This window comes from Centropristis striata, chromosome 15, assembly GCF_030273125.1.
Source record: "Centropristis striata isolate RG_2023a ecotype Rhode Island chromosome 15, C.striata_1.0, whole genome shotgun sequence".
Lineage (NCBI taxonomy): Eukaryota > Metazoa > Chordata > Actinopteri > Perciformes > Serranidae > Centropristis > Centropristis striata.
Genome location: NC_081531.1, coordinates 26,170,516 through 26,198,182, shown reverse-complemented (window position 1 = coordinate 26,198,182; position 27,667 = coordinate 26,170,516). Strand labels below are relative to the sequence as shown.

Genomic DNA, 27,667 nt, shown 5'->3' with positions numbered 1-27,667 from the left:
ATAAAGACATATAGGTGAGGTAACGCTGAAAAAACGGATACCAACATGGCATGGTAAAGATTTTTCAACAGATTTTTTTGTTTTCTTTCTAACTCCATGACTGAAAGAGGTGCACGCTGCGCGCTCCCGCCCACCTCAACGTGCGCGCGGCCGTTATCCAGCCGACCGTTATCCGGGGCCGGGCTGCGGCGGAACCTCAGAGGAGAAATGTGACGGATCGAGCCGGTGATAAGGAAAGTCCCAGTACCGCAGCAGAACCAGGCTCCCCCGTTAACCACAGCAGCCCGGCGGACATGAGAATGAACACTAGTCACACGGTGAGTTAACGGCTTTTTACTCGCGTCTACATTTTTGTTTTGGCACTTAGAAAGACTTGTTATTTTCTGACGACGGATTGCCTGCAGTCTGCGCTCTCCCGTCCCGATCTCAAAATGGCGGAGAGGCCGAACGCTAAGCTAAGTGGCAAAGTTGGCATCGATTTAAACACTGAACCTGAAGGTAATCTAACGGTGATAATAACGAGCTCTACATAATTTAACTTTAATCTTAAAGCCAGTTCAGAGCCTCTCGGTTGATGCGTGATTTTGTCCCCAGACACTTGTTGTTGATCCCGGCTAGCTGGCTAACGTTAGCACTGCTATTTATGGAAGCTGTTTCGGGGATGAGCTAACGTGGCTAGGCTAGGCTAACTTCAGGGCGGTCAGCTTGATGCCGTATTTTCTACAGCAAAAAGATTCTGATGCTTAAAAATACATACATAAATGCTATATTTTGACTTTTAACTATTACCCATATTCATTGCGGAAACCTGTTAGTTTATGTGCCGTTATGTCAGTTAAACCAGTAACGTTTCTCGGGAATAACTGCAGACGCCAACAGCCATATAATCAAACTTATACCTCATTCCTCTTTATTTGTAGCTGTTTTATTTACAGCTGAAGACCACGTTGCTTGGCTACTCTTCGGCGTGAACCAACGCCCTGTGTGTGTTTTGTTGTGGTGTGTGTGTGTGTCAGCTAATATAACCCAGCCTCTCTAACTGACAGCTCCTGGTATCGTGCTAAGCTAACGTTAGCTGAAAGGGCGTTGCTGAGCCATTGCTGCAACTTTGCCCTTGTGGCCATCGGAGCTGGGAAAGACGTCACTAGAGCCAGATTTATTTTTAACTGATAACTGTCATTTAAAATAATAAAGCTGTATTTAGACAATTTTTGGTTGTTTCCATGCGTACTACACGCTCCATTTAGGTAATCTAGTGATGTTCGAGGATTCAGAATCAGGGTGGAGACTGAAAAATCAGTATGAAATACTGATTATAAACAAGGCCTTCAGATCAAACTTTAGGTTTTGAAAAACTTTTAAATTAGGTGATTTTTTGCTGCCTGGTTGAATACTTTATGGTAGCCCAGTAGGTGCTGTTGCATAGCATTTAATGTAAGGCCTCTGCCTGTAATTATGTTGTGATATGTTATATATATTCCAATATCTTAACGTTTTAGATTTAGATCCTCAATGTTTTAAATTAGATTTGTATCTTAGATGTTTAAAAATGTATTTTGTTGTTTGAGGGAAATTAATATTTTAAATCTGCTACCTGGCGTCCTGCATCCCTACTTCTACTTACACACACACACACACACACACACACACACACACACATATATATAGCTGCAACAATTATTAGATTAATCGATTATTAAATTAATCATCAACAATTTTAATAATTGAATAATTGGTTTGAGCAGTTTTTTGAAGACAATAAGTCGAGATTCATCATCATCTTGTGGTTTGGGAAACACTGATTGATATTTTTCAACATTTTATTGACCAAACAACTAATTGATTAATCGTTTCAATTAATCGAAAATGAAAATAATCGTTAGTTGCAAGATGATCAAAAGGTTGGGAAAAGAAAAAGGAAGAACCTACTTATATTTCTCTGGTTCAATAAACCCCAAACCAATATAAATAAGTAGAAAATCAAATGTTTTATGTTTTGATAGTCCAGTAGCTGCATAGCATGAAATGTAAGGCCTCTGCCTGTAATGATGTTAGGAATCTTTCATGTTGTAAAGATATTTTTTGTGCTAATGTTTTTAAAAGTAGTCCAGGATCTTATGGTTTGATTTATATCTTAAATTAAATCAAACTAGATTTGTATCTTAGATGTTTACAAATGTAATGGTTTTTTTTTGTGTGAGGCAGATGAATATTTTCATCCTACATCCCTACTTTTTATTTTTCTCCTCTGAATGGAAATTACTACACTCATCAAAGTACAATGCTTCTTAAATGAGTGGAAAATCAAAGGTTTTATGTTTCTAATATTCTGTTGCTGCCTTGTCACATTAAATATCGGATTGTTGGTGTTGATATCTCATGCAGTAAGCTTCAGATGAAGGCTGAGTAACTTTTGAACTGAGTGTTTTTATTGTAGGGCAGTAGACCACTATCACAATAAATCTTTCTACAGAGAGAGACACATCATTGATTGAGGCAAATGTAATGAAGTAGTGCAGGCTGCCAGTTAAAAGGGATAACAGTTTTTCCTCCATGTTTGGTTTGTAGTCAAACATTGCCTTGTGCTTTAGTTTGTGCCTGCGAGGACGTGTTTTGGCCTGAAGGTCACCCATAAGGAGGGGCACTGTACAACAGCTCCACACACACAGCATGATGACTGAAAGCTGGTGGCCCATTTAATTGCCCTTTTGTTTTTCACGATTTTTCAAAATTCAGCTATACTCCTGTTTTAATGTTTTATTCATTAAGTCAGATTTGACTTCAGACTTGATCCATTCATAAAGTCAGAACCAAGGTTATTATAGTTAACAAAAACTAACAAAATAACGAAAACCAGAATTGGAAAAAAAATATTATAAAATAAAATTATTAAAAATAAAAATGAGTTTAAAAAAAAAAAGGAAACGATAACTAACTGAAACTGTATTTTGTGGTTACAAAACTAACTGAAATTATAGTGAAACTGTCCTTCGTTTTCGTCTTTGTCAACTTTTTTCATACGTAAACCTTTTTGGTTGATATGAAATCTATTACATCTATCTGGTTTTATGACTTAATAAACTTATTGGAGCTGAGATGGATAAGGCAAAGGAAATGAAGGCAACATTTATTGTGACCTTTTTGAATCTCGCACCTAACAAATACCTCATTACAAAAAAACTAAAACTAATAAAAACTAAACTAAAACCAAGCATTTTCCAAAAAATAAAAACTAGCAAACTCACTTTAAAAACTACTTAAAACTAACTGAATTTGAAAACAAAAAATGACAACAAAATTAAAACTAAAACTAGTGAAAAATCCAAAGATATTATAATCTTTGTCAGGACCAGTACAGTATTAACCTTTTTCCTCACCACCCACACAATAGTTTTTTTTCTTCCACCTTATGCTGTCCAACTTCTGCTTAACCGGTCATAAACTTCTGGTATTTATTTATGGGTTTTTTATTTATTGGCATTCTACAACAGATGGTTGCACAACAAAATGCAAGTTGTAGTCCCTGTATGCCACACAACAATAAGGATTTTTTTTTTTTTGAATTGTGGTGTTGGACAGTCTGAGGAAAGAAGCTGCTCCATAGTGTGTTGGTAAGGAAAGCTCATACTTCTGTTTTCCAGACGCTTTATTTATTTTGTCATTGGCGAGTTAGAACAGATGAATTATATATTAAATCATTTCATTGATAGACAATTGAACATAAAAGAAAAAAACAAAGTAAATTATGAGCCCATAGAACAATTAGTTGACAGGAAACAAACCAGGAAAATGTTTAAATAATAGAATTTTATTTCAATTATTAAGCAAGAATTTTGATTTTGTCTTGAGTTTGTCTGTTCCTAGCTTCTCCAGTGTGAGAATTTTCTGCTCTTCTGCTTATTTATCTATTTTGCAGTTTATTATGTTTGGGTTTTGGACTGTGAACAGAAGAGAGGCTGTTTAAAGATGTTGCCTTGGCCTTTTGTGCCGATGTTCTTCACTATTTCCTGACATTTTAGAGACCCATCAACTGATTGAAAATCAGAATAATTGTTGTTGACTTAGTATCAAACTTGTGTTAACCTAAAGTGATGTAACTCTTGCTTTCTTATTTTACTAGTAGACAAAATCCAAAGCAATACAGTTTAAAATGATATGTAACTCACAGTCCACCGTCATCATCAGATATCCTGTGGGAAAGCCTTCAGATAATCCTCATGTTATATAAGTATCACACCTTTACATTTCTGCATAGTGTAAAAATATACCAGGATACTGTTAATTTGGAAAACAGAGATAAAGTCTGTCTCATAACAATTGATTTGGCCACTTGTTAAACTGAAAATGAAAGTCAAACTTTGAGCCATAACTCCTGTTATAATCTGATATTGTAGCATAAAGGGAGATTAATCATTTGCGAGCTGCACCTACCTTTTTTATTCATCTTTTTATTATTTTTTTGATGAAAAGGTTAATCTATCTATTAATATAACAACAAATTTACCCAAAATACATTTTTTCTTTCTCTCCTCTTCTTGTTTCCAATCATTCAGCGAACTTACAACTTATCCACGTATGTTACATAAATCAATGTATTTACGTTATTTATGATGTCGATATGTCGACCCACCCCTAATCATTTGATTAGTTAACCTTTTCCATATCAGTTTCAAACAAGATGATATGATAAGATTTGATTGTTGTGATAATAAGTGGAGGCAGACAGAGGCTGCTCCAACTCTGAGTCACGTCCAAGTACTTTCAGTGACAGGTAAATGAAATGTGGTCATCATGCTCGCCAACATGATGCAATAATATAGCAGGGTTTTCCCCACCATTATATTAGACTTGGGTGTAGTACTTAAGTGTTTGCTTGTTTGCTTGTTTTGTTTTTTTCACGGAGTTTGAGACGTTTTTGGTCGCACTACTTCTGTCTTCGTCTCAAAATAACAACGTCATAACGACCTCCTTTGTCTTTGAAACGGTGTACTTGCATTCTTATGTTATTATATTTATCGTTACATAAATTCAATGATGAGGTTTTAATGATTTCAATGATCAGTTATGTCTCCAGTTCTTTATTTGTCTCGCTGTAATTGTAGGCATTCATAAAGTAGCCCTTAATGAAGCTCTGTTTATAATGGAATTAAGGCGTATTAAGTAGCTCTTTTAATTTCCTAAAACTTCTTTGGTGTGTTATGGGACACATAAAATTACTATTTTTGTCAATAGAGTGTGGTGTATTTGGCGATAGCGACAAAGCTGCCGTTTCTGATTAAATGAAAAAGATTTTGCTCTTTAAAGAAGTCCTGTTCCTAAATGTTTCCTGGCACTTTTAGTGGATGTACTAAGACAGCAAAGGGGTCCCCCAAATCTTATACTGCAGCCTTTTACTTCACAAAGCTCTCGCCAAAATCCAGTGTGCTATTTACTCTTGCCCGGCGGCCACTTGCTTGGTGGTAAAGATGGATGCTTGACAGGTCAAGGAGGCAAGATTAGAATAGTTTTGGTTTTTCCATTAGTTTTAGTTTTAATTTCGTTGTGATTTTTTGTTTTCAAATTCAGTTAGTTTTAATTAGTTTTTAGAGTGAGTTTGCTAGTTTTAATTAGTTTTTACTTTTTGGAAAATGTCTGGTCCATCTCAGCCCCAATAAGTTTATTAAGTCATTAAACCAGATAGATGAAATAGATTTCATATCAACCAAAAAGGTTTACGTATGGGGAAAAAAATTGACATTGATGAAAACGAAGGACATTTTCACTATAGTTTTAGTTAGCTTTGTAACCACACAATACAGTTTCATCGTTTTTTTTAAAAAACTAGTTTTTATTTTTATTTCAGTTAACGAAAAGTTTTTTCAATTCTAGTTTCCTTATTTCGTTAACGATATTAACCTTGCAAGAAGAGAAGTTACTGTGTCAAAAGGCATCATAACATTGGGTATGAAACTGATTCACAGAGTTTCCTAAATTGAGCGAAAGCTTTCCATTTTAGCTGAAGCAATGCTGTAAACTTTGGTCAGCAGGGCTGCTCTGAGCACTGGGGAGTGTTGATGTTAACAGATAGTGCTCAGTGGGGGAGGAGGTTTACAATCAGAAAGATGCAGGATAAAAGACGACGTTAATAAAACAGAAAAATAGCAGATATTCACATAATTTATATGCATTTATTATAACATTTTGCTTCACAAATTATTTGATCATTTGAACTGTTTCGTCACTTATCTAAGATTCGAGTTCTTCCAAATTTGTGACTTTATGCCAACATATTAAAACTGTTCTAGAGGTGTAAGCCATTTATTTCTCACTAGGAACTGACCACATGCAGCGTCCACACACCAACAGATGCTTCATGTAAAACATTGCAAACCGTGCCTCCTAGTTTGGTAGAATCTGTGTAAATTAATTCAAAACAATTGTTGCATTTTAGGAGAAAAATAGTTCAGATGATCTGTCAGGTTGTTAACAAACCGCTTGCCTTTGATAAGCCTACTACACAGACCTATGGCCTTGAACTCTCCATCTTGATTTATGACTCTGATCATGTTCTTGCTGTTTCGCACTGAGCCGAGATAACTTTATATTTCCTTTCAGTGCGATAACTGGAGGACACTTGCAAGAATTAATACTTATATTCCTGGCTGACACCTCGTAGTGTCAATTTTTCATTTATCTGCTGCTGGTGAAGCTCAGCAGTCTCAGTTGAAGGTTGGTCTGTTTGGTCAAAAAACTATTTTTGAACCACGTTGTTGCTCGGCTCAGAGCACCTGAGCGTAGAATACTTCTTTCTAGGATAATTCAAACGTAAATGTTTTGTTGTCTGCTGCAGCTGCCATGCTTTTCACTGAAGGGAAATGCTCATCTGTAAAGATGAAATTCATCACCAGACTGCTGAGTCTGGTGTACTTGGCAAACACATGTCTAATGTTTAGTCTAGTCTTTTTAGAGGTAAAAAATATGTAACCAGACAAAAATAAGCCCTTTATTCACCACCCACTGAGCTTAATTTTAATTTCTGTCGACTGAATGAAATATGTTTTACGACACGGTAAAAACACTGATTTTGTCAATGGAGTCTGGTGTACTTTGAGAGTGTGATATACCTGCTGTTTTTACTCACAGTAGTAAGCACAAATGTGACGGTCACTGACGGGAATTGCTCGTCTGTAAAGAAGAAAAATCTCAATATTACGACCAGTTTCCAATTGAGCATAATTCAATTTTGTATTTTCTTTTGTCGGTCGAAGCAGCATCTGACAGAGAAATGGTGCAGCAGCCAACAACATAGACAAGGACGTCTTGCTGTCAAAGTCCTCTCCGTGTGTCAGGGGTTAATCCTGTTAGCCACCGTCCCGTCCCTTCTTTACATTGCACCGTCAGCTGTATGGAGGACTTGTGGTCTCTATCACTTAGACACACACACACACTCACACTCTCTAGGTTGTCTGGTCTAGCCGCTAAGCAGCTTAGTGCTTTGTGGCCCCAGGTGCCTGCAGAGTAGAAGCTTGGGGAGTGAAGAGTCTGATTAGCTTTACAATCACTGAATGACATTTTTTGATTTGTCAGCGTGTTTGTTGATCTGTGCTCTTTTATTGTCCCAAAATTCAGATTAAATGTGCCTTCAAAAAAAAAGGTTTAAAGTCTTGCAGTGAGGGAAAGCATTTATTTCTGGCACACTGGATGAAGCCTGAGAATTACATCTTTAATACGATAATTACCACAAAGAATCAGCCGCTTCCTTTAAAATGATCCCACGCTTAAATGCAACATCCAAAGGTTGAGATCAGGACTGCAGCAGGAAGAGAAGTGCTGCTCGTCCCATCTAAAGTTGTACAGTAAATATTTTCTGAATATACTCTACTAGTGGCAGAGGACATTTGCATCAGTGCATAACAGACAGGAAGATGACAAAGAGTCCCTTTTTTTTCTTGTTCCCAGTAGAGCTGGGTGATAAAAAATCTAAGATCTTTTTCAAAACACACCCAATTTACAATTTTAATTTGTATTTTCCCCTAATAAACAAACAACACAAGACAAAGAACTTATTTAAATAAGTTTTGTTTTTTATTTTATAAGACGAGGAAGGAAAGACCTTTCCGTAACTGAAATTCATCAGTCTTTATCAGGATTTGTTTTTACTGCAAACCAAACTTATAATAAAGTAATTTAAAAGGGACACATGTTACATTTTCTCATGTTTCCTGTGAGTATAATCACATTAATCTACGACATATGTGAGTACGCAGTTTTATTAATATAAGTATTAATATAGTGCTTTGTATGCTACCACCTCTTATACTTCTCCCATTTTACTCTACATTACATTATATTGCTGTCAGTAATATAGTGTAATGCTTTTAGTGAATTTCAGTTCAGTTTTATTTTAAGATGTTTTTCCATGCTGGTAACAGACTGCAGAGTCATTGTGTTTTGGTTGTATTATTTGCATCAGCACACGCACAACCCCTAGCTACACGTATATTTTGCATTTTAAAAAAGTGGACATAGTGCTGCTGGTTTGATCACAGAGATGAGAGTGATGGTGAGCTTGCAGCTACAGACTCGGCGTCAGATGTTTACTAGGTGTTGAATGCTGTGGAACAGTGCATGCTACTGTTGATATTTTACCTGGTGGTGGTTCTGCACAGTTATTACCCCAAGTTACAGTTTTTGACAATTCATTTTCATTTTTAAACATCATCCTAAACCAGGAATTTGGGGTAATTTATAAAAAAGATGAATTGCTCAGCTCTCCTTCCCAGTATTGTTCAATTAAATGTTAAACTTTGCATTCATAGATCTAAAAAAATGGCTTGTGTTGTAACCTACTTGGAGTTAGGGCTGGCCGATATATCGATATAAAAATATATTGATATATTTATAAATGTGATTATGGAATTGGACCATATCACATATATCGATATAGTTAAAAAAAAAAAAAATCTTTATATATAGATGCTGCCCTTACTAAGGTTTGTCAGATATAGTTATTTTGTAATGTTCGTTATTCTTTTCTCATTAACTATATTTCAGAAAAATATTGGCCTATTTTGTTTCATACTTTGATGTTAAAAAAGGTACTCCTGTTGTTGTACAGTGTTTATGTTCACTTAAACAATATAAACGTTTTCAATAAACTTGTGACATGTTATATTTGGCTTTGACTTTGACTGAACATTTGCTCTCACTTTGCGATTAAAAATATCAGGATATATATCATAGGTCGATATTCAGCCTTAATATATCGGGGTATGACTTTTGGTCCATATCGCCCAGCCCTACTGGGAGTATTCACATTTATCAACTGATTGTGCTATAATAACTGCTCTTTCAGTCCTGTATGTATTTCTTCTATCTATCTGCTTCAAACTCTTACTTAACATCAGTTTTTTTTTTACCGGTGTCTCTTTCTTCTCCCTCCGTCAGGTGATGGGCTTGTTTGATTTCTAAGTGAGATTGAAGACAGTGAAACCTCGTGGAGCCGTGCCCTGACAGTTGATTGACAGGAGCGTCTCCGGTGCCATCCCTCTACGTGGCACTCTTCTCGCCACCTGCGAGTCTCTGAAGGAACCGTCACTGTCATCGAGGGATCGGACACATCCTCGCTGCACTTTTCCCAGCCAGACTCCCGCCCACCCCACCCCACCCCCCGCCCCTTCAGCACATCACCTCACCCTCGCCTCCCCCAGGAGGGAGAGAACAGCAGCCACCATGGTGCTGTCACAGAGACAAAGAGATGAACTGTGAGTGCCTGGTTGTAAATATTTTGAGTGTGCAGGCTCATTACACATGCAAACAAGAACAGGCATGCAGACAAACACACTTGTGGTGTAATGAAGATGTTCACTCACGTGGGCTTTTTGGCAATACCTCGAAGTCAAGAAGCAGAGACGTGTTGCATGTTTTCCTCTCTGGATAGGAAACGGTGGAGTATGTTAACCCTCAGAACCCCACCAGAAGAATGTTTTCTTTAAGATATTGCCAAAAATATCAGTTTAGTGTAGAAAGAAACTGTAAAAACGGGCATTATAGTCCGAGTTTGAACTTCCCGACGGTCCTTGAACGAAACATAGATTATGAAAATAGTGGTATTTCTGCCAGAATCAGTTTATTCTACATGCATCATTTACAATGTTTCCAAAAATAAAAATAAACAAATGACCAGATCCTGTTAAAAACATTTCCTCAGCGCCACTGTGAAGCCATGATTGATTCTGCTGAGATCAAGAGGCTGAAACATAAAACATGACAACACTCCAATATGTAGAGAAACTGTTTTCACAACAATCGTGACACTTGGAGCGCTTATGTACAAATTCTGTCGTATTCAATTTTTTCCAAAACAATTTATCAGAGAAATTCAACTTACACTTTTTTATGATTTGTGTCATTTTTACTGTTATTCTGCACAAAGACATGTTTGAGGTGCTCCCACTTCTAGACATGATTGTGCTGATTCCACAGAGCTGCAGGACTTATAGATTTATATGTATTGCAGTGAATAACAAGGATACAGTGAGTAAAATGTGAAAGGAGCAAAAACAGATGTTGCAGAATGTTGAGAAAGTGCATACCTTTTAGGGCTGCACACTTAATCGAATTGACAGGCAACATGGACGAGCATAATATCCAAATTGCAGGATGGTGCAAAATGTGTGTCAAAATACATTTTCAGTTCAGTATTGTTGTGCTGCATGATGTCCCAGCCTACAAATCGAGACTTCACAAAAAACTTGTTTAGTTGAGATCACACCATGATCATTTGAATATATTTTAAAAAGCTCATTCACACCAATGCTATGAATCATATCGCAACATCGGTCAAAATAATCACAATTTTATATATATATATATATATATATATATACACACTTTTTTTTAAAATTGTGCAGCCCTTTACAAAAATGTGTAATCATTGAGGAAATGTGAAGAGATGTGAGCTTCAAGGTGCTTCATTTGATAGCTGCTTAGTGAATATTTCATAACCCACATGATGGCGAAGGAGTGAGGGGGAGGGGAGGAGGAGGATGAACTCCATCTCTGAGCCTCGCTGCCTCCAAGTTCAACACTCCACCAGCCCAGACAGCACAAACCAGCACACATTTCTTCCTAAAATCATGCTTTAACCCTTATTGTTGAAGGAACATGTTCTGTTTATGTTCTGATGAGTTTAAAAGAAGGATTTGCTTGGAATGGTTTGGGAAATCCTCCTGTCAGTGGTGTCTCAGAGTGCATGTCAGAGCAGTTTTAGGGTTACAGTTATCAGTCGTTCAAAGTGCCCTGAAGCTGCAGCCTAAATTTAGCACCGTTACTCATGAAATATTCAGCCTTCGTCTCATAAAAGAGCTGCCCCACTCATTTATATAACTGTGTCAGTGTTTTAAGGTTGTGTTTCCATGTGCTTGTGGTTGCCCTGTCCTTGTGTCGTACATGCAAGTTTTTTTTCTCTTTGTGGCCAGTTTCTGCCTGGTTTCCATAGCTGGACAAAACAGTTTCCCAGTGATTTCAATTACAATGTTTTGTTTTCTTCATTGGTTTATAATTATAAAGGTTTATAATTTCTTTTGGTGCTTCGTTAAATTTGCTGTCATTTAAGATGGAACCGTGAAACATGAATCCCATCTGTTATACAGGGCGTGGTCTCCTCTTTTTTCTTTAAGGAGGAACCAGCATTTCTGTTAAGGTGGAGCTAATAGTTTCTAAATCACAGCCTCACTTTGCTCTAATTCATATTTGATTATAGTTGGCATTTTTCTGTGCATAATTGAATTAAATTGCACCAAAACGGACCACTTTGGCTTGACAGAGGGTATAGGAGGACCAAACTTGTGAAGATGCAGAAAAAACTGGGAAATCTTTAAAATATATTTTACTTTTCCACAGAAACCGAGCTATAGCCGACTATCTCCGTTCCAATGGGTACGAGGAGGCCTACTCCACCTTTAAGAAAGAGGCCGAGATTGATATGGTAAGAAAATACCAAAACAAACAACAAAAATATAAATTTTAACTTAGAAGAATGTGGATCCCTTCTTCATTGTCTTGTCTTTTTTCTCTGCTCATAGAATGAAGAGGTAGATAAAAAGTATGCAGGGCTTTTGGAAAAGAAATGGACTTCAGTCATCAGATTACAGAAGAAGGTAAGAGATATGTATTTTAAATGTATCTGATATGTTTGATAAAAGCTGTACATCTACCAATAAAAATGTAAATACAAACACTTTATTTAAGCTTTTTTACAAATCTAATGCCCCCTCTCGTCGTCAGGTTATGGAGCTAGAGTCGAAGTTAAACGAGGCGAAGGAGGAGATGACACACGGAGGATCTGTCAGTCAGAAGAGAGACCCCAAGGAGTGGATCCCCCGTCCCCCAGAGAGATACCACCTGAGTGGGCACCGCGCTCCGGTCACACGTGTCATATTCCACCCGGTTTTCTCCGTCATGGTCACAGCCTCTGAGGACGCCACCATCAAGGTGTGTGTGCTTTTTTTTATAGATAAACAAGATTTTACACACTTAAGTTGCCAGTTGTTACATAAATCTGCACTTCATGAGTGTTTGTTTATTAAGTTTTGGAGTTTTGAAAGTGCAGGGGATGGCACAAACTTTGTACAATCTAATTAAATACAATCCACGAATGATCAACACCTTTCTAAAGCAGTTTCAACAAACACTGGATTTGTTGTGGAGTTGTTATCTAAGATTGTGTTTAATTATACTTTGTGTAGCTGGAGAACAACTGGCAACTCTACACATTAGTGCTGGGACAATATGCTTTTCTCTTGATATGATACTTTGGATGACACTTTTTAATATGTATTGTGATTTTTAGGTATTTACCTTGTACGTGTGCAATTTACTGTCGCTTTCGTTTTTTACCTTTTTTTTCGTCTTTCGTCTTTACCTTTTGATAGCTCAATATCAACCGATAAATGGATTGGGCTCTGTCACAACTGGCAAATCTCTACACATGTATCACAATGCACTGGGAGAAGTTGTATTGATATATATTGCATACTTATGTGATAATCTAATACTGCTAATATTGTAAAACATGTTAATTTCAAAGTTGAAAAAGATAAGAGGACATCACAGTCTTGACCTCCTGCAAAGGTGACCTAAATAACATATTTAACAGTATTATCACTCAGATATTCATCAGTTTATCCATGAAGAAGTCCCATGTGTACTCTGGAACTGTCTGGACTCCTTTTGCATTTCTTTTGTTCACATAATGTAATATCTTTGAGATGTTGTTTCTGAGGAAAGCTTTGATAACGAAAATGTGTATCAGGAATATTAAAGTGACATCTGTGTGCGGCAGCATTTAGACGTGAAATCAGTGAGCGATGCAGCACAGCCTCTGCAGCTCTGACCCTTCAGATCAAAGCTGTGCTGCACATCTGAGGCTGCTCTCCCTTTTTATCCTCACTGTTTCTGCTTCCACACGCTTTTACCCCCCTGCCTCCTCCCTTTATCCTCCTCCTCCCTCCCTGTTCCCTCCCTTCCTCACTGTTTCTTCTTTCTGCTTTGTCACTGCTCATCTGTGTGAAGATGGGCTGATGCTCTGTTGTCAGAGGCAACACTCCCAAAGCGCAGCACCTTGGGAATCATGCAAATCTGATTCTCTTTAAACGCATCCTTCTTACCTTTCCAGCCCTTTCATTCATTAAATAAACAATCTCTGAAGATGATTTCATTTATAAAATATCAGTTTAGCTGAAAAGATGTTCTCAACCACTATGTTCAACAATTTGTGCAGAACAACACAGTTATAATGACAGAAATCATAAAACAATATAGATGCATAAATTTCAAAGACGCGTTTGAGTTGTTCCCACTTTTAGCCTTTTATATAGATTTTGTATATTTCAGTGAAATGTAAAAATAAATCCTGAAACGGCTTGTTGAGGTTCAGAGGGTCTTTAATGTCTAAACAGATTATCTAACCTGCTCCTCATGCAGCCTGTTGAATACAGCCACAACATTTGACTCATCACTGACTCAACATTGGACTTCGCATTCACTTACATCATTATAGCTTAATTAAATTGGCCAAAATCAGCAGTGTCATAGTCCTGTTTGATTTTTAGATTAGACCTCCACCTGTGTTTGATAACTGACTCAGACTGAGGTTCCTCCCTGACTGATTTTTACTTTCTGTATTTACAGGTATGGGATTATGAGGCAGGGGACTTTGAGCGGACCCTGAAGGGCCACACAGACTCTGTGCAGGACATCTCCTTCGACCAGACGGGAAAGCTGCTGGCTTCATGCTCAGCTGACATGAGCATCAAACTTTGGGACTTTCAGGGGTTTGAGTGCATCCGGACAATGCATGGTAAGAGATTTTAATTTTTAAATTTCACTTTCAGTACAGGAGGACAATTTCTTCCACATCTGTCTTGGTGGTTTGAAAACCATTTACTCATCTGAACTCTTAACTGTGTCGTCCAGGCCACGATCACAACGTGTCCTCTGTAGCCATCATGCCAAATGGTGACCACATAGTGTCCGCCTCCAGAGACAAGACCATCAAGATGTGGGAGGTGGCCACTGGGTAAGTGTCGAGTCTTGTTTTAACTTGACTGTTCCTTATTTTTCATTTTTGAATCTCCATATTTTCCGTCTTCCTTCCCACCGTCTTAGTTTTCCTAAAATTTTTGCAGTATTTTCTGATAAAAGCTGTTCTTTCTTCATTTATCTGACCATACGTCCCTCTGCAGGTACTGTGTGAAGACCTTTACGGGACACAGGGAGTGGGTGAGGATGGTACGTCCCAACCAGGACGGCTCTTTGATTGCCAGCTGCTCCAATGACCAGACAGTGCGCGTCTGGGTGGTCGCCTCGAAGGAGTGCAAAGCAGAGTTGCGGGAGCATGAACATGTGGTGGAGTGCATCGCCTGGGCCCCTGACAGCGCTCACCCCACCATCCTGGAGGCCACGGGCTCAGAGGTATGATCAGTTACTATACTTACCTACAGAGGACCATTGTGAGCGTTTAGTTCAGCTGGACGGTTTCCCACAGACAGTTTATAGCATGTGCAGTGAAGAAACGTATACCATATTAGGGCTGCCGCTAACGATTATTTTCATTATCTATTAATCTGTTGATTATTTAAACGATTAATTGTAATTAGTTGTTTGGTCAGTAAAATGTATAAAAATATCAATCAGTGTTTCCCAAACCACAAGATGACGTCCTCAAATCTCTTGTTTTGTCCGCAAATCTCTTGTTTTGTCCACAAACCAAAGAGATATTCAGTTTATTGTCATAAAGGAACAAAGAAACCAGAAATATTCACATTGAAGAAGCTGAAATCAGAGAATTTGGACTTATTGTCTTCAAAAAACTGCTCAAACCAATTATTCAATTATTGAAATAGTTAGATTATTGTTCGATTAATCGAATAATTGTTGCAGCTCTATACCATATTAATACACTTTAAAACAATAGTTGATCCCAACAGATTAGATGGCTTCAGGGTGTTTCAGACTTGGCAGTTTGTTTTGCAGTAATTAGACTTTTCACAGTCTGAACATTTAGATGCAAATTACCGAGTCAGTCACAAACAGCTGAGGATGTGTGAATAACAACTCGCCATACTTATGTTTATCTTATCTTGTGAGGTATTTAAAAACATTACATTTACATAATAATCTGTTTGTAGCCCAGGCGACAGACATGGTAGCAGCTCTGTGAGGCTGCACTATGCTATGACTATGCTACTGTGCTATGAGCTTAAATGAACAACTCAGCCCAAAATCACAAATACATATTTTTCCACTTACTTGTGGCTCTATTTATCAGTCTGAATTGTTTTGTGTGAGAGTCAGTGTGCTGGAGATATCGGCCATGTAAATATCGGCTTTTTCTCCAAAATAATGGGACTATAAGGCACGTGGCATGTGATGCTGGAAAGTGCGGGAAAAAAATGACAGCAATGACTCTTTCCAGGAATCACGCCCAGTTAGACTAGAAGTTTTCAAGCAGGAACTGTTCTAAAAAGTGATGAAGCTCCTCACAACAACAGGGATGTACAAACTCACACCAAAACTATCTAGGTTGATAAACAAAACAGGTAAGAGGATAAATATGTATTTTTACATTTTAGGGTGAACTTTCCCTTTTAATCACAAAGCCAACATGATAATGCTTATATGCTGTGCATCAGGTGTCATGTTTACCATCTTCATTCAGCATTAACATTTGTTCAACCGAATATTTTGTGCCAGATGAAAAGTCACTGAATTTATCTGAACTGACTACTGAGAGAAAATTACCTTATTTATTTTTTTTACTCAAGAAGCATCTTTTGTTGTATTTTTTTTTAGCTACTCTCTGTTCTTTTCTTCTTTGTGTGTGTTCTGCAGACCAAAAAGAGTGGAAAGCCTGGTCCCTTCCTCCTCTCTGGATCCAGAGATAAAACTATTAAGATGTGGGACGTCAGCATCGGCATCTGCCTTATGACCCTGGTGAGTCTTCTGTCTCTCTCACTGTCTCTGTGTCTTACTGTTGATGACTGAGAGGAGTGGAGGTAACTGGTCTCGTCTCTTCAGGTGGGACATGATAACTGGGTGCGCGGGGTGTTGGTTCACCCTGGAGGAAGATTCATAGTGAGCTGTGCTGACGATAAGACCATTAGGATCTGGGACTACAAGAACAAACGCTGCATGAAGACCCTGTGTGCCCATGAACACTTTGTTACCTCTCTGGGTGAGACACAGCCACTGTGTTGTATGTGTGTGGTGTTTACTGATGCTGTGTGTGTCAGTGCCAAAGACAAATTTATATTTCATGCTAATCAAATGGAGGTTAAAGTAATCTGAACCAGTGTTGCCAACTCCTCAGTAAGGAAACCCTAACCCTGTCCTAAAAGTGTTAGAAGTTGCTAAATGATGTCATTGCCTAATTTGCATTATTGACCATGTGCCTGTAATTGTAATGGACACTGTAGGAGAGAGGAATAATGTTGTGGGAAAGACAAAAAGTGAGTAAAAAATACCCTAAATTTGTCTTCTGTCACAATTCCAACCCTCCTCCTTTATCCGGCCTTGGGACTGGCAAAAGTGACCCAAAAGAGACTCTGACTGTAAGCCAGCCAGGGGCGACTTCGCACATGCGCGATTCATTTGCAGACTGGACGCTAAGGGGTTAACATCTCCTGCTGTCTGACTGCAGCTGGGAGAGACTGCTGCGGGAGGACTGGGCCGCTTGTGCTTGCTTTGGGGTGAGGGAGGGTCTGCTGGCAGACCAAGCTGCTCGTTAAAAAGAGTAGGAACGAGTCTCCAGTAACACCAGAAAAGTCACTAGATTTGTCGCTAGTCGCTTTTAAAAAAGGGTCTTTAGAGGAGTCTGAAAAGTTGCCAAATATAGCAACAAAGTCGCTAAGTTGGCAACACTGATCTGAATCTAAATTCAAGCTGAAAAGCTCACTTTTTAAACATTTTTCCCTCTTTTATAGAGAATAGATTTTAGGGAGAATATAAGGGAGAGATAGCAGGTCAACAGTAGATTCCACATACAAATTGTGTAGAAGGGTTATAACATTATGATATGAGTATATGAAGGCCATGCACAATTTTGTCTCACACGTTTTTGCAGCAATTTTTAGGTTGATACCATTTGTTACACACATTTTGGTGCTAAATGTTACCCATCTTTTGACTCAAGAATGGATAAAAATTGTAAAACCTCATTTAGTAGATTTTTTGTGTGGCGAGCACTCGTGTCGCCTGCTTAGAAAGCCCTTATTGTTAATATAGTGTGTAAAGCCATCCATCCTCTGAATGCTCTGGGTCTCTAGTTTGTGGTTGTAAAGTTTCAAGAGGCTGTGATTATCCTAGAGGTCTCAGCAGCTCATTTTATACACTGAGCTCAAGTTTCACTCACTAACATCATCACACATGAAGAAAACTCATTGAGAAAACTCATTGAATCCACAATAGTCTCAGCTTTCCAGTCAGACCCCATTTATGCAGCTCACTGTGAATATTTGTGCATCCTGGGGTCCCTAAACATACAAGAAAATGTGCTTTTTTGCCTCAAACTGCAAATTATCAGCATAATGTGGATATGTCTGTAGAGACATTTTCATCCAGATATCTTGAGGTCAAAGGACCAGTTTTAAAAAGTGTCCATGTCAGTTTTTCTAAAATTAAGCTTAACTTTGGTAGTGATGTCACTCACTTCCTGATAAGATTTCACAACACGATCATTACCAGTGGATTTCGTACTAAGCTGTTAAAGTTATTTCTGCCTTGAGGTTCAAATTATTGATCTTCCTTTAAATGTCCCTGAAAATTTTTCTTTCTCTCTGTTGCAGATTTCCACAAAACTGCTCCCTACGTGGTGACGGGCAGCGTCGATCAGACAGTCAAAGTCTGGGAGTGCCGCTGAGACCGCCTCCCACCGCCCTGAAGCCCCGCCCCCTCTCCCTCCCCTCCTCCTTCCCCCCTCACTTCTCGCACTCCAAACCATAGTTGACCATGCCGCTTTACCTTCTCTCCCCCGTCTGCTCCCCTCCCCTCCCCTCTCCTCCCCCTACATCGGTCCAGCCCTATTAAGACGACTATTGTCCTTTTATGTAAATTATTCTGGATGTAGGGTACGCTTAATAAATGTCACGCAATCTCTGATACATAAACACACTCAAAAGATAAGAAGTATTCCTTGCATGGTGAATCAAACAAAAAAAAATTGTATACTGTTAAATTTGCCGAATTTGCATACTGTTGTCATGACTTCCTGTCAGGTCAAAGGGTAGAAATCCTTGTGTGCTGGCGCAGGTGGATTCCAGTTAACTGACAGTGCACGGAAAAAAAAACCAATGGCGCCCCTGGTTTGCAGGGTTTACGTTTTGTTTAGTTTCACTCCATGCTTCCATAGTTGTGGATGGTGATGAGGAGGAGAAGGAGTCAGAGAAAAAAGGTTTAAGCAGCTCGCTTGTTGAATCACACAAGGTTCTGTGGGCGAGTGCACGTGTACATGTGTGTATACATCGTGAGTGTGTTTGTATATTACGACAGGAGAATCTCTCTCTGACGCTCCGAGGAGAGAGAGAGAGAGAGAGAGAGCTTCTCACCCACTTTGTTCATCCATTTATCTCTTTAACAAACTTGCTTTCTAGTCGAAACTCACAGGACCTTAACGATCCCGACGCTGCTGAGAGCACAGGCACACGCCCCACAGCTACAGTGTGTTTTCAGAGGAAAAAGTCTGCTCACCTTTTAATGAGGTTTGTGTGTGTGTGTGTGTGTCCGTCGCCCCAGAGAAATCGCCCAGTGCCCTCTTGCTCGCTATCTCTGCCTTGTTAACCCTACGAGGGCTCCCTCACACGGGATTTTCATTCTGCTTTCTGTGGTCTCACTGCTCTCTTTACACACACATACACATACACTCACAAATGCACATACACGCACAGTAAAAAATTGTGTATCAATATATCTGGATGTCATTGTTTGCAACATAATGAAATAAAATTCTGTAAATATAAGTTATCTATTTGTATGTTTTCTTTTGAGGAAAAGGAGAGGAAGAAGAACTTGAGGGAGTCTGACCAGCACAGAGTCGTAGTGAGGTCAGACGCTGTAGCACACCTTCAGGGCTCATGCTGTTTTCTTGTAGTTATGAGCATATTTTTAATCGGTGCCACTTACCACATGTCCTTTAAACCAAGGTTATTATAGTTAACAAAAATAACGAAAACTAGAATTGAAAAAACATTTTCATTAACTGAACTAGAAATAAAAACGAGTTTTAAAAAAAACGATAACTAACTGAAACTATATTTTGTGGTTACAAAACTAACTAAAATTATAGCGAAAATGTCCTTCATTTCTGTCTTTGTCAACTTTTTTCATATGTAAACCTTTTGGTTAATATGAAATCAAATCTATCTGGTTTTCTGACTTAATAAACGTATTGGGGCTGAGATGGATCAGACAGAGGAAATAAAGGAAACATTTATTATGACCTTTTTGGATCTTGCACCCAACAAATACCGCTTTACAAAACTAAAACTCACACTTAAACTAATAAAAACTAAACTAAAATTAAGCATTTTCATAAAAAAAAAAAAAAACTAAAACCAGCAAACTCACTCTAAAAACTCATTAAAACTAACTGAATTAGAAAACAAAAAATCACAACGAAACTAAAACTAATAAAAAATCCCAAACTATTATAACCTTGCTTTAAACACTATGAGAGACTTGGATATTAACAGATTCTGGATATGCTCAAATATCAAGACTAGTTGTAGAGGGAGGCTGTTCGCGACTGAAATAGATATTTTGAGGAAGTGAAAAGTTCAGGAATCTGCCAACAAACCTTTAATCCGAGCATGCAGTTCAGTTTGGTTACCCATACAAAAAGCTTTAGAGTTTTTTTTTTTTTAATAAGCCCCAAAAACTGAATGTTTGCAGCATGTTTCTATAATATTTTGGTTGTGGCACAGTTGAAAAATCACACCTGAAAAATCCTTTTGAATCATGGAGACCAGGGACAGTCTGCAGCCCACAACACTCAGAGCTGGTTTTAATAAAACAGTTTGGTGTGGTAACTTAAAATCTTGAGAGTGAAGCGTTTGGAAAGAAATGGGTCACTAGACGAAAACTGGTGAACTGCAGCTCTAGACAGCGAATATTATTTATGTATAACTCTGCTCTGCTACACAGATGTTGGTCTGCTGCTGAATGTCTTTCTGTGACTTCAGTCTGAGCTGTCGATGCTCTTATTGATTCAGATAGAGGAAGAACACATCAGTCCTGACCTCGTAGTGGCTGTGTTTTTTCTGAAACATGAGCTGTGAGCGAGGAGGAAGTGTTTGTGGAGAGGAAAGTGTAATAACTGGTGACGAGTGTTCCTCAGGTTCAACACTGTTACTCACACTGGAGAGGCAGAGACATCAGGAGGGAGCAGGGACAGTTCAGGCCCCCTTATCAATTATGCACACTACCCCAGCCTACTTCTCTGCTCACACACACACACACACACACACACACACACACACACGGCAATTACTCTCTGTGCTCTGCTGTTTCCTGGCAACTGTTGCCAGGATTGCAAGTGTGCAGGCGCCACACCTTTCATCTGTCCTGTAGGCTGCAGGGAGGAGGCAGTAAAACATGATGCAGAGGCCAAAAAGGGAAGTTATTACAGCACAAGGGTCGTGTAGTGATGATGGGGACAAAGTGTGAGGAGCTCAGTGGCCCTCATTTATCAAACCAGCACAGATCTGAGCATATATTTCATCTTACGACAGGGTTCACGTGGGATTTATCAAACGATCGTATCTCTCCAATCACAGCGTGAGAATGATTGTCTGTTGATGAATGTGGCGGCTCGAAACAAGCGTCATTTAAATACCACGCCCTAATATATATAAGAGAGTTTACCACACTGAAAACTCGCGCAATACGGCCAAAAAGAGGATTTTTTCCCCCCTAAAGTCAGCTTTATTAGCAACTTGCACCGTTACAAATAACAGGAATGAAATACATATTTTACAGAAAAACGCAGTGACGGAGGTTTATGAAATAAAAGTAATTATAGTTATAAACTCAAACAAGTTCACTGAATATTTTACATTTGGAGCACAGACTTAAAAGTTTTCACAGCTTTTTGGTTGAAGGAGGTAAACAATGTTTTAAAGTAAGTTTTAATCCCAAAAGAAGAGGAATTTCTCAGAGTCAGAAAGTGAAACACTGACATCCAACAGCTGCAACACAACAAACTGGTTTTGTTTGGCAGCATAAAAAGGAAGGAAATCAGTGGAGCTGTCATTAGAGTAGCAGAGGACCATTCAACTCCTGGTGAGGTTGGAATATTTCATTTAAACATGTTTTGCTTTGTCATCATTAAAACATTTTTTTTTTTTTTTAAAACCCCAAAGAGTTTTAACAGCTCCAGGCATCGATACAACAGTCTTAGATCAACTCTCCGTCTTAGAAGTGTGGACTCAAATTTGCCAACACGAGCTGAGAGCAGACTGAGATCTGATCGTACGCGCTTTCTGTCGTACGCTCGTTTGATAAATGAGGGCCACTGTGTGCACTACTGCTGCAGGGAAATCTGATTTGTTTCTGAAGTCAGATGTTTAACACAGGCTGCATAGAGCTGGTGACGTGGCTTTCCAACATGATGTGTGAGCTAGCTAACCAAACACTTAAATGTGTAAAAATAAACTCATTGAGGCTTCATTTTTAACTGCAATATATAAAAACTATATAAATCTAGAAGTCCTGCCGCTCTATGGAGTCGGCACAGAAGTGGGAACAACTCAAACATGTCTTTGTGCAGAATAACAGTTATAATGAGTTGTAAGTTGAATTCCTTGGAAAAATTATTTAAATTTTGTTTGTTGATTACAATGGAATTTATATATCGTGTTACAAATATTGGGGGGGAAATTGTGTCCAAAATTTGTACATATTGAAGTATTGTAATGTTACCAGCCACTCCTGTCCTCTCCTCTCTGCTCTGTGTAAACAGATTTTCAGTTAATATTTGTTACGTGACCTTCATGTCTTTACAGTGTCTCTGAAGAGCAGAATTTAATGTTTTAACAGGATCTGGTTGGTGCAAATGCTTTATTTTTGCACAAGTTTTAAAAGACACATGTAGAATAAAGACTACTTTGGTTACTTTTTGTAACGTTCGTGTTCGTCACATGATCCATTCAAGGACCGTTAAAGTTAAAACTCTAAAGATCATGCATGTTTCTTTCTATAATAGCATTTTTACAAACATTTATGATATTTACAGAATTTGGCTTCATAGATGCACTGAGCAGCGCACTATTAAATGTTTTTTACAGGATCTGTTTAGTTCAAGCGCTTTATTTCTGGACAAATTTTTAAAAAACAATGAACTGATTTGGAAGAAATATTAAAATTAGATTTGGTTATTTTCTTCCTGATGAAATATGATCAAGGATTGATGAAAGTTGAAAATCTGACATTAATTTCTGTTTTTACAGTTTCTGGGGTTTTTTGTTTTTGATTTTTACAAGAAAAGCTGCTTTTGAAACCTGCAGGTTTCAAACTTTTTGGAACTTAGTTTTACACATTTGTTTATTAAATTAACGGTTCGTGGGCTATGAATAGTTTAGCTGCAGACAGAGCTGCTGTGCAGAGAAGTGGCTTCCTGGGACTTAATAAAAGGATAATAAACCTGTCTCGGTCTGAAACTCAGCGTGTTTCTCAGCGGAGTCACTGGAGTAGAAACATCGGCCTACATCCGCCCGACACCACTCTCTCTGCCTCGCACACATCAAAACACGGAAGAAGAAGCTCCACATTCTCGTTTATATTCTTCTAGGTCACCAGTTTGTCTCCGTCTGTGTGCAGATTAACAGCAAAGTGAAAATATAAGCACTGATTCAAGGTCAGGTGAACAGCAGATCTGCAGCAGTACTGATCCTCTCAGAGGACGGAAACGTTTCATTAACAAACGTTTCCCTTTGATGCACAACATGGTCTAAAGTCACCCCACTAAGTTTTATATTCTATATCTTTGCAATACATTAATTTCATCATTCAGTATTGCAGGTTTTCCTCAAATAACTTGTTTTTGATCATCATACAACCTATTTTTTTCTTTTTATTTCTCACTTTTTGAATAAAAACCCTTTTATTTACCAGTACGCTTCTAATGCACGAGGTCATTTTTGACCCATGTTGTGCATTAGAAGGTGTTTATATGTTCACCCATCACCAATTAAAACCTCAAAGAAGACACAAATATTAACTATCCTATCTTGTTAAATTAGTGTTTTTCCAATGGAAATTATTATTTGGTGGCTCTAATAAGTCTCAAATGTTAAAATGTGTGATTTTCCAATATAATCTGGTGGTTCTAACAACTTTCAAAGTTAAACCTTAATAAGACAAAGTTACACATATACTCAAATTGTTAATGTAGTGTATCACTTTTTGAATCACTACGCTTCTAATGCACAAGGTCATTTTTGACCCATGTGTGTAAACTTGATGTAATAATACAAAAACTATTGCTCTTCATATAAAGTATAAAAAGAAAAGTGGATATAATTATCTGTTGTTATAACACACACTCATATATATATATATATATATTCAAACACACAGCAAGCATGAAATAACATGGGGAATGAATGTGGGTCCATGTTGTGCATTAGAAGGTGTTTATATGTTGTGCATCAAAGGATTAAGAAGGACAGATTTTCTTTATTAACAAACACACACAAACATACTTCAGCTGCTGCAGGCTCCGTGTTCAGAAAAAAAATAGGTTTGTGTGTCAGCCCAGTATAGTTTACGTGAGTCCCATTATACATTACGTGAGCAGTTGTTTGTTCCAGGCTGTGGCGCTCTCTAGTGGCAGCAGGTGTCCATGTCTCTGTGAGGGAAACGAACCTGCTGCTTCTCTGCACAACCGAGTACTGATAACACAGCGAACAGGGCTGGGCAATATGGACCAAAAGTCATATACCCATATATTTATGCTGAATATGGATATATGATATATATCCTGATATTTTTATTGCAAAATAAGAGCAAATGTTCAGTCAAAGTCAAAGCCAAATATGACATGTCACAAGTAGTTTTATTTAAGTGAACATGAATTCTGTATAACAGGAGTAGCTTTTTTTTTTTTTTAAATCAAAGCTCCATGAAGTGAATAAATTAAAAAAAATATATTAAATAAAAATAAAATTGACTGGTTTCACTTAAACACACTCATACAACCAAGTGTTTTCCAAAATCAAGCTTTAGAAATATTCTACATTAATATTTTCTCGTTTCATAGTTTATTTTTTTTAATCAACACCAGTCCTAATCATAAATATCAAATATTATATTCATTTATTTTCTCAATTTTAATCCTGTAGTTGATTTTTATGTAAATTTGTGCAAATTTGAACTATATCGATATAAGCGATATGGTCTAATTCCATATCACATTTTAAAAATATATCGATACATTTTTAATATCGATGTATCCCCCAGGTCTAATAGGGAACATCATAAACATGAGCATTAACAAATAACTAATGTGATTTAAAAATATATATATATATCAGTCTGCACAACATCTGGACTAATATTGGATTTTTTAAGACCAATACTAATTTGTTAAAATTGTATTTCAATTTCTAAATATATATTATGCAGCATTTCCCACAAGAGAAGAAAGAACCACAATACAGAACAAATCTTTAATCTACATATCAGACAAATATATTAAAAAAAATTAACTTAAATGTGCAATATTTCTCCTGACAATGGTCTGTGTATATTGTTTTTTTTTTTATTTCCTCTTGTTTAAATCCATTTATGCTGTACACTTTTGCTGATGTAAAAAGGTACTCCTGTTGTTATACAGTATTTATGTTCACTTAAATAAAAAGTTTCAATAAAAAATACATACCTAAATATATTTGACTTTGACCGAACATTTGCTCTCACTTTGTGATAAAATATCAGGATATATATCGTATATCGAAATTCAGCCTAAATATATCGGGATATGACTTCTGGTTCATATTGCCCAGCCCTTAGATGTTCCACATAATTTTTTGGCCTGCACTGTAAAAAATGTCGTAAATGACATTAAAAGACCATAAAAAGATAAATTGGTTAATTTAGTTTCAGTAACAGTTAGTTAGTTAGATAGTTTTAGTTTACACTATTTTTTTACACTTATATATATATATATATTTAGCATTTATTCTTGTAAAAATACTTTTTCTCACTGTTAAATGTACTAAACACCATATCGCCAACAAAAATATACTGTAATATTTAATGGTAAAATCTTTAATTTATGCAACATTTATAAAGTATTTTCTTGTCAATCATATGGCAGAACACGATTCTTTTGATGTAAAAACTTTTCTTTTAAAGTAAAATATAATCTTTAAAAAAAAAAATCTTAAATGTGAAATAAACAGTGCTAATGTCATTTTACCGTAATATTAGAAAAAGTTGCACTGTATTTATTACGGTAAAGTTCTGGCAACCACAGCTGCTGGTTTTTTACCGTGAAAACAACAGGTTTTTTTTTACAGTGTGTGCTTCAGAGGTTAATCAAATCCAAGCAATGATAGAATTATTTAATTTTCCCTCGTCATGTCTGTGACACTTTCTGCCTTCACTTCAAACTCTCTCTGTTTAAATCCGCGTGGCTGCAATCTTTCCTCTCCGTCTCCCCTGTAGATCCACGAGTGATGCAGCACTTCTAACTGGGTCAACCCCCGTCTCCTCCTCACACCCTCCTTCCCGTCTCTCCTCCCTCCTCCTCCCTCCTACTTACCCCCACGTATATGCATCACATCCCTATATACTTTTTTCATGCAGCTCATGTGCTCACCATGTGCAGCAGCTCTCTCTCCCTCTCCTCCCACTTTTTTTCTGCATGATGCATTTTCTGACATCCATCCTGCTGAACAGCCTGTTGCAAACTGACTCACACACACATCTTTATTTATTTATATTTTGCATTTATTTCAGTCAAACCTGACAGGCTAATGTGTGGTAACAGTGTTAGTAGGTTTGTGTGTGCAGGCAGGGCGCGTGGCGTGGAGGAGGTCTGAGCTGCAGTTATGATTGGCTGACATAGTGAGGCCTGAGCCGTGGTAAAGGATATATACGACTGAGCCTTGTCCAATCACACACTGTTACCATGCAGCAACACACACACAGCATGCATCAGTATACAGACAAATATATCACTGAAATAAGATTTATTTTTTTCCCAGAGGGAGATTTATTGCATAAACTAACCCCGCATGTTATACATATCAGTCACATCGTGCAAATACACAGTGTGCAACACAAGTCCACCAGTACTTACATGCATTATACCAGGGGTAGGCAACCTGCGGCTCTGGGGCCTCAGGAGGCTCTTCAGGCCGTCTGCAGTGGCTCCCTGTGGCTGTGACAAATAAATTATATGAAATTAAATGAATGAACGAATGAATGAAAATAATGAATTCCTTACATTTTAATTTTCATTCATCATTGGTGTAGGCCCAAAGCAATTTGTATTCTACAATTCTAAAAATGTGTAGTTTATATACAGCATTAAAAAAATGTTTCAACAACTAAAATGAGCATCATTGCTAAACAGTAAACACAGACTGCTGAATACACAAGGTTTAAAATGAAAAAAAAACATGAAACATTTAAAATGATTACACATTTTTATAAATTGAAATGTTGCTTGTATAAATGCACCAATAATAATCATACTATTATGATACATTTGTAATATAAAAAAACAATCTGAGAACAAAATCAAACCACATAAACATATAAAGTAGTTAAAATAAGCCTTGTAAATGCAACAGTAAAATGCTGTTTACATAAATACATCAATAATTACTATCCGATAATATATTTGCACCACATAAAACAATCTGCATAACGAGTACTTTAAGTACTAAGTTTTGATGCTGATACTTTTGTACTTTTTTTGGATTTTTTTTGTCACGTTCTTATTGACAAATTTTTGCAATTAAAACAAATACAAGTAAACCAAACACAAAGCTGCCTGGGGAGTGCACACTATTCTTACAATCTTTTAGATTGGTATATCTTTCAATTATTATTCTAGACCAGTATGAGCGTTTTGAGACCTGTATAGGGTCCATTTTTCCCATTTCCTGTCCAGTTGTGCTTC

General features: G+C 37.5%; 1 protein-coding gene across 1 annotated transcript; it reads left to right on the top strand.

The window, feature by feature from the left end:
- Positions 1-158: 158 nt before the first annotated feature.
- On the top strand, positions 159-19,500 carry LOC131986622 (lissencephaly-1 homolog B). The gene is made up of 11 exons (XM_059351671.1): positions 159-317; positions 9,427-9,743; positions 11,884-11,968; positions 12,066-12,140; positions 12,268-12,474; positions 14,173-14,341; positions 14,458-14,560; positions 14,727-14,955; positions 16,375-16,476; positions 16,561-16,717; positions 18,327-19,500. The coding sequence occupies exons 2-11, from the start codon at positions 9,712-9,714 to the stop codon at positions 18,398-18,400; spliced, it is 1,233 nt and encodes a 410-aa protein (XP_059207654.1). The 5' UTR covers positions 159-317; positions 9,427-9,711; the 3' UTR covers positions 18,401-19,500.
- The last annotated feature ends 8,167 nt before the right edge of the window (positions 19,501-27,667 follow it).